We start from the raw sequence: 15,598 nt of genomic DNA, 5'->3' as shown, positions 1-15,598 counted from the left end.
TGGCCATGTTTGGTATCAATCAACTCGTCTTCTTATTGGCTACACAGGGATGCCAGTTTTATGACCTTATCTTCTAATCTATGGGCTCCACTGTCAATCTTTCCCACGTGGGCCCAATGGGGAGTGTGAGATTTCATTTGCTTAGCTTGGGGGTATCTTGAGATACACTGAAACTATTGGCTGGGAACAATGTTCATTGCAAACTGCACAAGCCAGAGAATGTAACGGTGTCTTTGGTTTTGCTGTAGCCCGCCCACCGAAAAAAATACACACGATAGAAACCAAGAAATTATGCACTATCTAGATTTCTCTACGTCAAACCTTGGGCTGAAACTACAAGATTGTGAAGGGACCAGATAATTATGGATTACAAGCAGAGGTGGGTAGAGTAGCCAAAAATTGTACTCAAGTAAAAGTACTGTTACTTCAGAATAATTTGACTCAAGTAAAAGTAAAAGTAGTCATCCAAATAATTACTTGAGTAAGAGTAAAAAAGTACTTGATGAAAAAACTACTCAAGTAGTGAGTAACTGTTGAGTAACGTCTGATTTATTTCTTAACACAAGCATAAATCAGACAGACAGAAATACAAAATAATCATATTTAGGCAAATTATAGTTCATCCAATCAATAAAATAAATTACAATTATTTATTAATTACAAATTAGCTTACTTGAGAGACATGTCACATCAAACTTGGATGGATACTGCATTTGCAAAACATTCTGTATGTAACCTTAAAGACAAACATCACCTCTCCACAGCAAAAACTACAACTACCGCTACGTCTCCTCAGCTTAGATGTTAAGTTTTTGAACGCTCACATGTCCGTTTGTTTGGTCGACACAGACGACGCCACATGACGGAGCTGCTGTTTCGCACTTTTCCTAAAAGGTAACCATGCTTTCACTATGAGGCCGAGGGGGGGGTCCTCCTGGTCTGCGTTGCCTTGGCGACGTTTAAATCTGACGTCTTTGCTTTGCTACGACTGTAAAGCTAACCTCTTTATATGTCTATGGGCTAACCTATCCCGCAGCTGAAACGAGTATGGTCACGTGACTGCACAACGACGTGTGATTGGTTAAGCACAGTCACGTGGTAGATCCTTCAGCGGAAGACTCTCTCTCTCTGTCAAAATAAAACATTAAAATGAGACGTACGCTGGGGTAAAAACAATGAAGCGTAGTAACGAGTAACAAGCTCATTGTAGCCTAATGTAGCGGAGTAAGAGTACAGTTTATTTTTCACTAATCTACTCAAGTAAAAGTAAAAGTATAGTGATTTAAAACTACTCCTAGAAGTACAATTTCTTCAAAAACGTACTCAAGTAAATTTAATGGAGTAAATGTAACTCGTTACTACCCACCTCTGATTACAAGGCTTGGATATTCTAATACCTTAGGGTGTTTTCGATGTAGGAAACTAAGGTTTTGGGCGATCTTTCACCGCTGTGATTAAAGACACGAGGAGACAGGTAGGAAACAGACACTCGATTAGACTCAAATCTTTCTGTGTTTCTTTACTTCAGAACATGATTATCACTGTTGTGAGTCACCTTATTGCTTTGTGTGTGGGCTTGATGGAATCAGGAGACTTTAAGCTTTCAAATGATGTATGGCATGAGTGTGTTTATGACGGTTTAATGTTTACAATTTATGAAAGAAGTCAGCACTTCCGAAAAACGGCGAGTTTATTTCCCGTGCACGGGAACCGTCCGCCCAAGAAGTTAAGTGATAGACAGTTGTAGACAGGAAGGGGGGGGGGACGAGCCACGGGTGGAATTTGAACCCCGGCCGTTGAGGAAAAGACTGAGCTTGGCCACACTGGGCAACAACTCTACCAGCGGAGCTGCCCAGGCGCCCGTACCCACTGTCATCATTACATGCAGACTGAAGGGCCAGGGATTGAACCACCGCCCTTCACACTGCTTTATATCCTTCAGAGCCACAGCCGCCCGTGTGTGTGTGTGTGTGTGTGTGTGTCTGTGCCTGTGTCTGGGTGTGGGTGTGCGTGTCTGTGTGCGTCTGTGTGTGGGTGTGCCTGTGTCTGTGTGTGTGTGTGTGTAGAGACCTGTAAAGATGAGCTACGAGCTGTCTTCCTGAAAAATACCTCATAACATCCTGCAGAATAGTGTGCGTGTGTCTGCGTGTGAGTGCGTGTGTGTTACAGAGTAAGTGTTCATCAAAGCTCTGGTCCCAGTTTATAGAGTAACTTTATCAAACTGCGCCTGAACACAACAGCAATCAGGAGCTTTTCCGGACACTGAGGCTGTGAGGCACTTGGAATTCAAACTATAACTCTAACCATTAAGGTGTATAAAACCATCACACCTCGACCATTAAGGTGTTTAAAACCATCGCACCTCAACCATTAAGGTATATAAAAACTGTTCCACCTCTACTATTAGGGTGTATAAAACCAATCATCGTCATGTGACCCGATTCATCTTTTTTTTCATCGTCATGTGACCCGGTTTATCTTGTTTTTCATCGTCATGTGACCCAGCCCTCAAAGAAAAGGAAATGTTCAAACCAAAAAATTAACCTGATCCCTGTAGATAATCTCCTCATCTCAATATTAGGCTGGCTGTTTTTGTGTGTGTGTGTGTATGTGTGTGTTTGTGTGTGTGTGTGTGTGTGTGCACTGATCCAGACAGAAACCAGCTAAAGAGGAGACTGACCCGTTGGAGGCGGACCCGATGGAAGAGGACCCTGTGGAGGAGATTGACCTGTTAGAGGAGCAGCGAGGATCGGCAGGGACGAGGACGAGGAGCCATGTGGTTCAGGGTCTGTGGTCTTCGTGACGTCTCTTCTAACTGGACCTGCGCACAGAAATATGTTGAAACACGTTCAGAGTGGTTGGGGCGCTGCAGACGGCATGCAAGTTTAAGCCTAACCCTGCATGCCGTCTGGTCTATCATACTCAATGTGGTCCGAGTGGCTCAAAGAGAGTACTTCTTTTCCAAGAGAGGACTTCCTCTCCAAGAGAATACCTTTTGTCAAAGGGAGGATTTCTTCTCAAAGAGAGGACATCTTCTCTCCTGTAGAAATGTGCGTACAGACGTGTCTGTGTTGTTACAAAGTCTTGGAGCTGTGCAGCACCTAATGGTCACCAGACCAGGTCAGACCGTGTTGTTTCATGTCGCCGTCTGGGCCGCGCCAGTTGATTCGTGTTGTCCGCTACAGCCGGACCGCGCCAGTTGCATCGTGTTGTCCGCTACAGCCCGACCGCGCCAGTTGCAACGTGTTGTCCGCTACAGCTGGACCGCGCCAGTTGCATCGTGTTGTCCGCCCCAGCCGGACCGGGCCAGCTGCATCGTGTTGTCCCTACCAGCCGCACCCCGCCAGCCACACGGCGGCAGCCGCACTTAACCTTATCAGAATGTGCAAACCTCATCCGGACAGGTGAACCTTATCAGGGCGGGTGAACCTTACCAGGACAGGTGAACCTTATCAAAACGGAAGAACCTCATCTGGGCAGGGTCGGTAATCACAAGGATAGGAAGTTAGTATCTCCAAGTAGATATTGGTGTAACCGCCATCTGTGGTTGATTAATTCTGCCTTCAGACATCTAGATCTGGACCTGTTTGCTTTTAGGTCAAAGGTTCTTTATTCGGTTTTCCAAGTCCAAGGTCTCTGCAGAGTCCCAGGTCAGTCCCAGGAAAATCGAAGGTCTCTGCAGAGTCCCAAGTCAGTCACAGATCTCTGTAGTATCATAGCTTGGTCCCAGCATCCCATATGATTGCACAGTATCAGGTAAGTCCCAGGGAGCTGCCGAGTCCCGGGTCATTCCCAGGTCTTTGCAGAATTCCAGGTCAGTCGCAAGTCTCTGCAGAGTCCCAGTTCAGTCACAGGTCTCTGCAGAGTCCCAGGTCAGTTGCCCCATCTCTGCAGTGTCCCAGGTCAGTTGCCCTGTTTCTGCAGAGTCCCGGATCTCTGAGCTTGAAGGGCACAATGGTGTTGAGCGCTGAAATAAAGTCTATGAACAACATGGTGACGTGTTCCTCTGGTCCAGCTGGGTTAGGCCAGGGAAGACTGATATTATTTATTCATTGGGATTGATTTTGTATTTTTTAGTAGAGATGAAGATCGAGAGACCAGACGATGTCCTGTTGCAGGAAGGACTCCAGACTATGTTTATGGGGTCATTTCATTTTAAATAATGCGGGAGTCAGAGCGAAAGAATAACTCCACAGCAGCTCTGGGATCTGAAACAGATTCAAATGCTTTGGACTTAAACAGCCAAACACACAAACACAAACTCACACACCCACACAGCAAACACACAAGCAGTTGAAAGCAGGCTGCCAGTCAGAGCGCTGAGCTGCCTCCCACACACAAGTTAATGTTAATGTTAGTCCCCACTTGCTGCCAAGAACATCACTACAGCTGCATCACACACACACACACGCACAAACGTACACACACGCACACACACACACACACACACACACACACACACGCTTTTGTGTCCCACAAATCAGCTCCATTTATTTGACAGAAACTCTGTCATGATCCACAAATATAAGTTCAAATATAAAATGAAGACCTGGTTTGAGGTAAGTATCTCTACAAGACCACCTGGGATGATTTGTTGTCTTTTATCGTCTTTACGTGACGATCTCTTGTCTCTTAACGTCTTTCCTTGACGATCTGTTGTTCGTCAACACTGAGGTCTGGAAATTGACGTCTCTGAATCTACTTTTCCTGATCCATGTGCAGAATTCTTCATTGAGAGCATTTGCTTGTTGCTGTGTTCTTCCTTGGTCGAGTTATGTAACACAGATTTCAGGCATTATTTATATTTACCGTAACACAGGCTCATTTTGGAGACACCACCATTTTATTCAACGTGCTGTGTGATTTTCCGTTTAGCAGAATTAGATTTCACATGCATATGGTTTTCATCTGTTACCACGTGTAGAAAACCTGAGACAAATCAATCCTGACTGAGAGAAACAGAGCTTTAGCCAGAAAACATCTGCAACACCAAAACACACCCACGTCCCCAGAAATAAAAGCACAATTAATCTGCATTTGTTTGCTTCCACAAGCCGCTGACAGCCTGTGAACGCCTCTCAAACAGTTTACCAGAGTGGATTCTGGGAGAAAATCATACGACATGAAGACAAACCAAACGATTAATTAAGCTTCTGTTTCAATTAGAAACAGAAACACGGCTTTGATGAAGGAATCGCACATGTAGAGATGGGACTGGACCAGACCAGATCCACCTGGACCAATCAACCCAAACAGAGATGGGACTGGACCAGACCAGGTCCACCTGGACCAATCAACCCAAACAGAGATGGGACTGGACCAGACCAGATATGTAACATAATAGATATAATATAGATATTTTTAGTATATATATATATATATATATTTATTAATTTTTTATATATATATATATATATATATATATATATATATATATATATATATATATATATATATATATATATATATATATATATATATATATATACATACAACATATTGCCACATTTCTCCAGCTCCGAGCCTGTGGTTGTCTCGAGTCATTTGATAAAACATAAAGACAGAAATATTTCTGCTGTCTCAGGTCTGCAGCAGCAGAATACTCCCATCATGCTTCAATAGCTGATTTCAAATTGACCAATCATCTTCACATTACATTTGACAGCTCACTGTGTATTTGTGTGTGTGTGTCTCAGCAGAAATCACACACAAACACACACAGACACACACACACACACACACACAAACACACAAACACACACACACACACACACACACACAACCTCTGAACGGCGAGCCACACAGCCAATCAGCTCCCAGCAATGAGCACTGTTGTCATGGAAACTTGGCAAATGTTATTGCGGCACTCAAACTATATATCTGGCCTCCAAATGTCCAAAAACCAGGTTGATCCCAGCTGCCAACAGGAAGTGATGCTTTTCACAACAAGTGTAAATCATAGATGTTGCTGCTGGACGGGAAAACGTTTGTTACGCTTCCCTTCGAACGTGCTGTGGGTGTTCGGACGCAACGCACTTTGAACCGCGACGTCACGCATGGGTGGGAACCGCAACGTCACACACCGTTGGGATCCGCCGTGACGTCACACACCAGTGGGAACCGCCGCAAGGTCACACACCGGTGGGAAACGCCGTGATGTCACACACCGTTGGGACCCGCCCCAACGTCACACACCGGTGGGAAACGCCGCAATGTCACACACCGGTGGGAACCGGCGTGACGTCACACACCAGTGGGAACCGGCGTGACGTCAGGCAAGGGTGGGAAACGCAATGTCATAAGGTCTAGGAGGGGGAAGGTTTTAGAGGTAGGCACCGAGTTAGAGACATTAGACTCGTTCGAGATGAACTGCGCCTCACCTGTGAAGTGGAAGAGAGCAGGTAGCAGAAGCCGGGGGGGGTCAAAAAGCTCTGGTAAAGTCGGACAGTTTCCAGCCGATTCCAGACGCCTTTAGTCTGAACAGGAAGTGTCAAAAACACTGTGGTGCAATTTCATCAATCCATCCATCTTCATCCGCTTATCCGGTATCGGGTCGCAGGGGCAGCAGCTCCAGTAGGGGGCCCCAAACTTCCCTTTCCCTAGCCACATCAACCAGCTCCGACTGGGGGATCCCGAGGCGTTCCCAGGCCAGGTTGGAGATATAATCTCTCCACCTAGTCCTGGGTCTTCCCCGAGGCCTCCTCCCAGCTGCCACACTGTGATGCAATTCTGATTTAATAAAATATAATCAGACCCCCATATCAGCTGGTACACAGTCTCCAGTTGTTTTAATTATGACAGAGTAGCTGTTTCTGATTTTAATTAACAACAGACTGTAGATGATCTGTGATCTGATCAGATTTAGTCTCTCTGACTTCTAAATGTCTATCAGCAACACAACATGTGTTCTGTACAGAATAAGTCTTTATATCAGACAAATAGCTATTAAAGTCCCTCAAATTCAAAAATTGTAAAAAGTTTATATAAAATGTCATCATGTTGAGTCGATTGTGAAACAATCAGCTGTTAAATCAGCTGAGAAGCCGGAGTTTCCCGGCATACTCTGGGTCCCCCTTGGTTATGCAGTCAGTGAAAAGCAACATCGCCGCCTGGTCTCAGACCTGTGGCCGCCTTGCTCTCGTGAGATTGCCGTTGCCCACGTGTGCGTGACTTCAGAGCAAGTCGTGATCAAGTGGGACACAAACTTAACCGGCATTCAACGGGCGCCGATCTCGGGGGATCGATTCTGCGTAGACCTGGCTCATCTCCAACAAGCCTACTTTCTCTGGCTTGGTGGGCGTGTCCGGGATGTTAGCGAATCACCAGAGGCGTGTCTGGGATGTTAGCCAATCACCAGAGGTGTGTCTAGGATGATGTTAGCCAATCACCAGAGGCGTGTTTGGAGCCTTTATAAAAAGACGGGGGGGGGGTTGAACGCTCTCTAGCTCTCCACTGGCTGGAAGACACACAGCATAATTTTTTAACAAAGCAGCTTTCTGATTGGACAGAGGATTTCAGTCTCCCAGCCAATCAAAGGGCTGCATCTGGCTCCTACCTGTGTCAGGTGATCTCAGCAGTGGGCGAGTCCTGGGGGCTTGTCTCTCTTGCCTTAGGATGACGTGATTGGTCAGGAAGAGGGGCTTGTCTCTCCTTGGCAACACTTCCTCTGGATGGAGCAAGCCTTCAGCTAGCTGAACACATGTTAGCACGTTAGTCTGTGTGTGTCTGTGTGAGTTTGTGTGTGCATGTATGTATGTGTGTGTGTGTGTGTATGTGTGTGTTTACCTTTGTTGAAATCATTAACTCCAACAAATGAATCCTCATGTTCGTTATAGTGATAATAATACTAAAAATGATAACAATAATAATAATGAAAATAATAATAATAATAATAACAATAATAATAATAATAATAACAATAGTAATAATAATATAATACATAATATAATTATAATATATAAAATAATAATATTATATATTGTAATAATATAAGCTGCACTAAAACGTCCGGTGAGGCACTGATCTGTCACTCAAACGTACTCCAAAAAATCATCAGCCAATGGGGACGCACCCTTGTAAGACCTGCCCACACGACAGGTTTGTACTACAGTTACAAACAAAGAGAAAACTGGGCGATGCCAGCGTCATGGAGAGAACAGGTCATGGAGGAAGAGAAGGAAACATTAGCAAAGCTATAAAAGACTAACGGGAAAATGATACAGTATATTCTGATATACAGCGTAGGGTTATAATTAGTCAGCATATTATAATATACAGCTTAGGGTTATAATTAGTCAGTATATAATAATACGCAGCGTAGGGTTATAATTAGTCAGTATATTAGAGTATACAGCTTAGGGGTATAATTAGTAGGATATAATAATATACAGCGTAGGGTTATAATTAGTCAGTATATTACAATATACAGCTTAGGGTTATAAATAGTCAGTATATTATAATATACAGCGTAGTAAACTTTACCTTGGTTAGTGATTTTGTTTGATTCTTGAGAAGTTTTGCTTGAAATTAAAGGCATATACTTTGTAAGGTTACAAGGTTATATTTACCATGGGGACAGGATGAAGAAGGTGAGGAGGATGAAGATGCGAAGAGCGATAGAACGAAGAAACGAGAGGAACCACTTCAACAGCCGGATGTTCCCACTGAAACGACAAAAAACACTTTCATCATACGCACATCTGATGTCATATCCTGCTTGAGTTAAAGGGCTCTGGGTCATGTGACAAGCAACTCTCAACTGAAACCTAGTCGACACAAATGCCCCCCTCCCCCCACAGACAGCCGTGCTGCGGTTGGATTTCATGAGGGTGAATTGTTAAATTGTTAGAATGTAATTTAAATTCAGCTTTAAAATAACCCCAGGTGGTCGGCCAGGTCTCAGCTGCCCCCCCCCCCCCCCCCCCCCCCCGGTTCAAATGTCCAACTCTGCTCATTTTATCTCCTCTGTGAGGAAAGTTAGAACTATGGAAGGACATCTTCTTCTAACTGGTAACACCTTTAAAAACATGAAGAATTTAGAAGAAAGTGTCCTCTCGGTCTCAGCGTCTCCTAAAGCTGTCATCAGTTCTCTTTGTTCAGTCCAGCCAAACTTACAATGGAGGAGAAATCCTGTCAGAAAGTCTGCTTATGAGACTGCACGGGAATTGTAGCACGCCACCAATTATTATCAGCCATTTATTCTCTCTGCCCTCAGGGATCATTAAAGTTTCATTTTATCTCCAGATTGCAGACGAGCCACTTCACATTAGACGAGTGAAATAATCACCGTTTGAAGTGATATATTTATGGCTTTGACTCTTCACTAACAGCTCCATGCAAACCACTTAGACTTTAAGAGATTTTATCATGAAGAGACAAGATGAAACATGACAAGGATGATTCTTCACCATGATTCAGTGACGTGCAGTGAAAGACAGAGAGCAGCTCCAAGTGATCCTGCTCTAATTTCTAACGTCACAGCACCGTCTAACATGAAGTTCTGTTCAGTCTGACTGACAGCGCGGGGCTAACCCACCGTTATATTAGCCTTGGACATTGGCTGTGTATGTAGCAGATCAATCTACTGGTGCTGGATTAACAACTAGAGCACTCCGTCCGCTTGGAGACGCAGTCGGGATGAGAGCCCAGTTAGGACGCGGCCAGAGACTTCAGAGACAACATGGGGGTGGACAGGGACCTAGCATTTCAGTGGGTTTGTGTCCATGTTGTTACTCTGCCCGGATGACATTCTGCTCCACGAACAGCCCCTCCAGCAAGCATGATCTCCTAAACACCGGGTCAGGCAGCGGGTTTACGGTTACCTTAACCAGCTGCCAGGCTCTCTGTGGATTCCCATCCCCCCGCAGGAAGGAGACGGGGGTGTTGGAGGGACAGGAGACGGAGGTGTTGCAGGGATAGGAGACGGAGGTGTTGCAGGGACAGGAGACAAAGAGACACAGGGTTTTCAGGGACAGGAGACAGGGGTGTTGCAGAGACAGGAGACAAAGAGACACAGGGTTTTCAGGGACAGGAGACAGGGGTGTTGCAGAGACAGGAGACGGAGAGAGGGGGGTGTTGCAGGGACAGGAGAATGGGGTCTTGCAGGGACAGGCAACAGAGAGACGGGGACGGACTAACAAACTGCTGCTTCCTGGTCTCTAATGTGAAAAATGTTCAGGTCTCAGCAGGATCTCGCCGACATTAACAGATCAAACCTTCGATTACCTCTATCAGGTATGTGCGTGTTACCTGTATCAGGTGTGTGTTTGTGTGTTACCTGTATCAGGTGTGGGTTTTACCTGTATCGGGTTTTTGTGTTACCTGTATCAAGTGTGTGTGTCACCTCTATCAGGTATTTGTGTGTTTCCTCTATCAAGTGTGTGTTTTACCTTTATTAGGTGTGTGTGTTACCTTTGTCAGGTGTGTGTGTGTGTTACCTGTATCAGGTGTGTGTGTGTGTATGTTACCTGTATAAGGTGTGTGTGTTCAGGTATGAAAACCGCTTGTTGGTAGAACAGCAAAGGGGGCGTGGCCAACCCGAGCCAGTGGGGGGCGGAGTCATAGCTGAAGGAGAGCCAGGGGGATGTGGTGGTGGTAACCATGCCAACGGGATGACCTTTGAACCTGGAGACCGGCAGCATCATGATGACATCACTTCCTGTCAGAGAGAATAATGGATCAGATTAAAAACACCAGAACTGCTTCTCATGTCCATTTAACTGCCTCCTCAAGTCGTCCACTCGCCTCCCCTTCCTTACGTCTTAGCCCCGCCCACCGACGGCCTCATTGGACGAAAGAGGCAAGGAGCAAATGTGCGTTAGCTGGATGAGTTGTTCTTTCACATGAATATATCAGCATTGTTGGCGGAGTTAGCATTGCCTTCAGCTGCCCAGGTTCTGGGAATGCTGCTCTGGTGAATCCTCGCCTATCGCTCCATTCTTAATGGTCCCTTCTCTCCTCAATGATCCCGACTTCATGCTCCCTTCTCGATTCTCCCTCCTTGATGCATCCTCTTCTCCTTGATGCTCCCTCCTCAACTCTCCCTCCTTGATACAGTTACTGTAACTGTTACTGTTGACTGGTGCTGAGAGAGGGCATAAGGCACATTGTATTTAATTGCTGTTGTACTCTGTACGAAGGTGCATACAAAATTATGCTTGAACTTGAACTCGATGCTCCCTCCTCGATGATCCCTCCTCGATCCACCTCCCTCTCCTCGATGCTCCTTTTCAACTCTCCCTACCAATGATACCTCCTTGATGCTCCCTCTTCTCCTTGAGGATCCCTCCTTGATGATCCCTTTTCAATGCTCCCTCTGCCGAGGACCGAGGAGTCAAGGAGCTATCAGATAAGGATGGTGAGATTCAGTGAAATTGTTTCCAGTTAGTGTTAGATAAATTACCCAGTATGCACTGCACAGATCAGCCAGAGACTACCTAAACTAAACTTAATTTAACATAATAAAACTCAGCAGAATGTACAATGATGAAAGTATGAAAAGCTGATAAAAGACCAAATTCAAGGAGCAATGAAGTGCCAGCAGATATTTGGAAATCAAAAATAAATTCTATTAAAAATGCAGTTTTACCGAGAACAGAGCTGACTCATTGGCCTGAGTCATGATAAAATCACAACTTACTACAACTGCTTACCGAATGAAACTGGATGAAGTTAGACATGAAGAAAATAATCTTCAATCTGTCTGTTATTATTATTATTGTTATTATTATTATTATTATTATTGTTGTGTTTCCGTGATGCAAAATAGACACATTAAAAATGCTTCACTACTAACATCTTGTCAACATTTCCTACATTCACGTCCCAGTACTGAACATTCATCAGACCACTGAAAAAGAACAAGTTAATATAAGTAAAGTAATAACTCAAGTTTAGCCAGATGAGACCAGCTGTGATAATTCATTGACTTCATTAGTGTGTCAATCATTTGACCTTGCTAGATTTCGGATTAGGGATTAGGGAACAACTCCACAGGGGGCAAACCCCAGGGATTGATGAGATCTGTCCAGAAATGCTGAAAACTCTGGGTGTGCGGGGGATGTTTTGGTTGACACACCTTTAACATTGCTTGGAGGTCTTGGACATTGCCTAGGGAGTGGCAGACTGGGATGGTGGTTCTCCTCTTCAAAAAGGGGGAACAGAGATTTGTGCCAATTACATGGGTATCACACTTCTCCCTGGTAAAGTCTACTCCAAGGTTCTGGAGAGGAGGGTTCGGCCGATAGTCGGACCTCGGGTTGAAGAGGAACAATGTTGATTCCCTCTTGGTCGTGGAACAATGGATGAGATCTTCACTCTCACAAGGATCCTGGAGGGAGCCTAAGTCTGCCCAACCGGTTTACATGTGTTTTTTGGATCTCGAGAAGGCATTTGACCGGGTCTTCCGGGAGTCACTGTGGGAGGTGCTGGGAGTGTATGGGACGAGGGGGGCCCCTTCTCAGGGTCATCCGATCCATGTGTGTAGTCCCTTCCTTAACAGCTGGTCCTATGTGTGTAGTCCCTTCCATACCAGCTGGTCCTACGTGTGTAGCTGGTCCCCAGAGGGATAACTACCTTGAGCTGAAATGCCTCACACTTGACATATTGTTTGATCATACAGCTGACATATACTTCAAATAAAAAACAACATTAACCAAGTTATGTGTAGCCAGACTGAAGCACATAGCTGAACTCTATTGCTCCCCTTTCCCAAACAGAGCAACACACAGCCCTATATCATCAAACTGCTAGCCCCTGCAGGCTGAGGCAACATGATGTCATTTTGGGCCTATGGTTTAGAAATATGGAGTTTACATTAGGGTACTCTATATCTTCTGCTAGAGCAAAGAGCTCATTTGCAAGGAGAATAAAGATCAGACTATAGATCCCATGCTTGCCTGGAGGGACTGGTTTCTATTCATCAGCCTGTGTAGCATTGCTGTGGATGTAATATGGAGGAACACACCCTGTTACGGTAAGCGTACCTGACTCATTTCCGTTTCCTGTGCCTGTGTGTTGGAAGCGTGTTGGTAGCTTTGCTGCTCACTAAATACCAGTTCAGTTTGTTAGAGTTGCTATTACAGTGGCTAACTGTCCGCTAAACACTTATTCTTATAGCAGTTCTGCATAAGCACTCACATATCTTCTCATTTTTTAGCGACTTTTGTTAAATAACAGCTGTTTTAACGCTTGGTAGCTAACGCTACCGTACTTTAGCTTAGCTGCTAGCGACTTTAGCCTAGCAGTTAGTTATGTCGGCCCCCTCTCCTCCTTTCTCCTGCTCGATGTGTGAGATGTTTAGTTACTCCTCTGCATTCTTTAACGGCAATGGCGTGTGTAACAAGTTTAGTTTATTTTTGGACGTGGAGGCGAGGGTTAGTGAGTTAGAAGTCCGGATCCACACAATGACAGATCGGTCGTTCGTTACTGTAGCTAACCCCCCGCCGGGAGTCGGCGCGGGCCGGCCTGAGCCTGAGTTAGCCTCTGGTAGCCGTCCCCCGGCATCTCCTGGGCAGCCAGGTCATAGCGCCTGGGTGACTGTGCGAGGACGAGGAAGAGACAGTCGTAAGCTTTCCAAGGCGTCGGACCGCCACCAGCCTGTTAGCGTTTTTAACAGATTTTCCCCACCCAGCAATACACCCGCTGAGAAACCAACTCTGATTATCGGCAGCTCTATTTTGAGAAACATGAAGTTAGCGAAGCCGGCAGCCATAGTTAAGTGCATCCCGGGGGCTAGAGCGGGCGACGTTGAGTCTTATCTGAAACTGCTGGCTATGGATGAACGTAAATAAAGCAAGATTGTTATCCACGTTGGCGTTAATGACTCCCGGTTACGGCAATCGGAGGTTACGAAGATTAATGTTGAATCGGTGTGTACATACGCGAAGTCAATGTCGGACGCCGTAGTTTTCTCTGGACCCCTGCCAAATCTCACCAGCGATGACATGTATAGCCGCATGTCGTCATTTCGCCACTGGCTATCGAGGTGGTGTCCAGATAATGATGTGGGCTTTGTGGATCACTGGCAGTCTTTCTGGGGAAGACCTGGTCTGATTCGGAGAGACAGCATTCATCCCACTTTGGATGGAGCTGCTCTCATTTCTGGAAATCTTGACCGGTTAATTAGTGGACCTGATCCTTGACAATCCATAGTTGGGACCAGGAGGCAGAGTCCCAGTCTAACACACTTCTCTGCTCCTTTATTCCAGGTGTTACCTAGTAAAAACCCCATAGTGACGGTGTCTGCCCCCCGACCATTGACATTTTTAAATCAAAGGTAGACAGAGGAGCTGTGCATGAAAACCTCATAACAATTAAAACCACAAGTACAATAGTGCAAAAGAATAGGAGGATTAAATGTGGACTCTTAAACATCAGATCTCTCTCTTCTAAAGGGGCCTAGTAAATGAATTAATATCAGATTCTAATATTGATTTATTCTGTCTTACTGAAACCTGGCTGGGTGATGGAGAATATGTTAGTCTAAATGAATCCACCCCCCCCAGTCATGTTAATACTCACATTCCTCGAGGCACAGGCCGAGGAGGTGGAGTGGCAGCCATCTTTGATTCTAGTCTACTAATCAGCTCTAAACCTAAACTAAATTATGACTCATTTGAAAGTCTTGTTCTTAGTCTTTCACACCCAAGTTGGAAATCAATGCAACCAGTTATATTTGTTATAGTGTACCGAGCACCTGGTCCAGACTCTGAATTTTTATCCGAATTTGCAGAGTTTCTGTCAAACTTAGTGCTAAAAACGGACAAAGTTCTTATTGTAGGGGATTTTAATATTCATGTTGACGATGAGAATGATAGCCTTAGTACTGCGTTTATCTCTCTATTAGATTCTATTGGCTTCTCTCAAACTGTTCATAAACCGACTCACCGTTTTAACCCCCCCCCCATCTTGTTCTGGTCTATGGTGTTGAAATTAAACATTTAATAGTGTTCCCACAGAATCCCTTTCTATCTGACCACTGTTTGATAACTTTTGAGTTTATACTGCTGAACTACACGCCATTAGGCAAAACCTTCTCTACAAGATGTCTATCAGATAGTGCTGTAGCTAAATTTAATGATGCGATTCTGTTAGCATTTAACTCATTACCAAGTCCCAAAGTAACGGAGGACTCCTATGCTATTAGTCCCTCCCAAATCGATCATTTTGTTGATAGTGCAGCAGGCTCGCAACGAATGACTCTCGACTCTGTTGCCCCTCTAAAAAAGAAGATAATAAAACAAAGACGGTTAGCTCCATGGTATAACACTGAAACTCGCAAATTAAAGCAAATATCGCGAAAACTTGAGAAGATCTGGCGCTCCACCAAACTGGAAAATTCTCGTCTAATCTGGCAAGATAGTCTTAAAACGTATAGGAAGGCCCTCCGTAATGCCAGAGCAGCGTACTACTCATCATTAATAGAGGAAAATAGGAACAACCCCAGGTTTCTTTTCAGCACTGTAGCCAGGCTAACAGAAGGTCACAGCTCTACTGAGCCAAGTATTCCCCTAGCTCTTACTAGTAACGACTTTATGAGGTTCTTCAATGATAAAATTATAACTATTAGAAGCAAAATTCACCAAGACATGCCTTTAAC

The 15,598-nt window shown here is 44.9% G+C and overlaps 1 protein-coding gene across 1 annotated transcript in view; it reads right to left on the bottom strand.

The window, feature by feature from the left end:
• LOC117941426 (transcription elongation regulator 1-like protein) overlaps positions 1-15,598 on the bottom strand; it is a 35,034-nt gene that overhangs the window by 14,735 nt on the left and 4,701 nt on the right. The window contains exons 2-5 of the mRNA XM_034866450.1: positions 10,467-10,657; positions 8,568-8,663; positions 7,556-7,691; positions 2,729-2,821 (exon numbers count right to left, since the gene is read on the bottom strand). Of these exons, the coding sequence (XP_034722341.1) occupies positions 2,729-2,821; positions 7,556-7,691; positions 8,568-8,663; positions 10,467-10,643 (502 nt within the window). The 5' untranslated portion in view covers positions 10,644-10,657. The remainder of the gene's footprint in view (positions 1-2,728; positions 2,822-7,555; positions 7,692-8,567; positions 8,664-10,466; positions 10,658-15,598) is intronic.

Source organism: Etheostoma cragini, unplaced genomic scaffold (assembly GCF_013103735.1).
Source record: "Etheostoma cragini isolate CJK2018 unplaced genomic scaffold, CSU_Ecrag_1.0 ScbMSFa_720, whole genome shotgun sequence".
Lineage (NCBI taxonomy): Eukaryota > Metazoa > Chordata > Actinopteri > Perciformes > Percidae > Etheostoma > Etheostoma cragini.
Note: the sequence above shows the minus strand (reverse complement) of the source record. Positions and strands in the feature narration are given on the sequence as shown.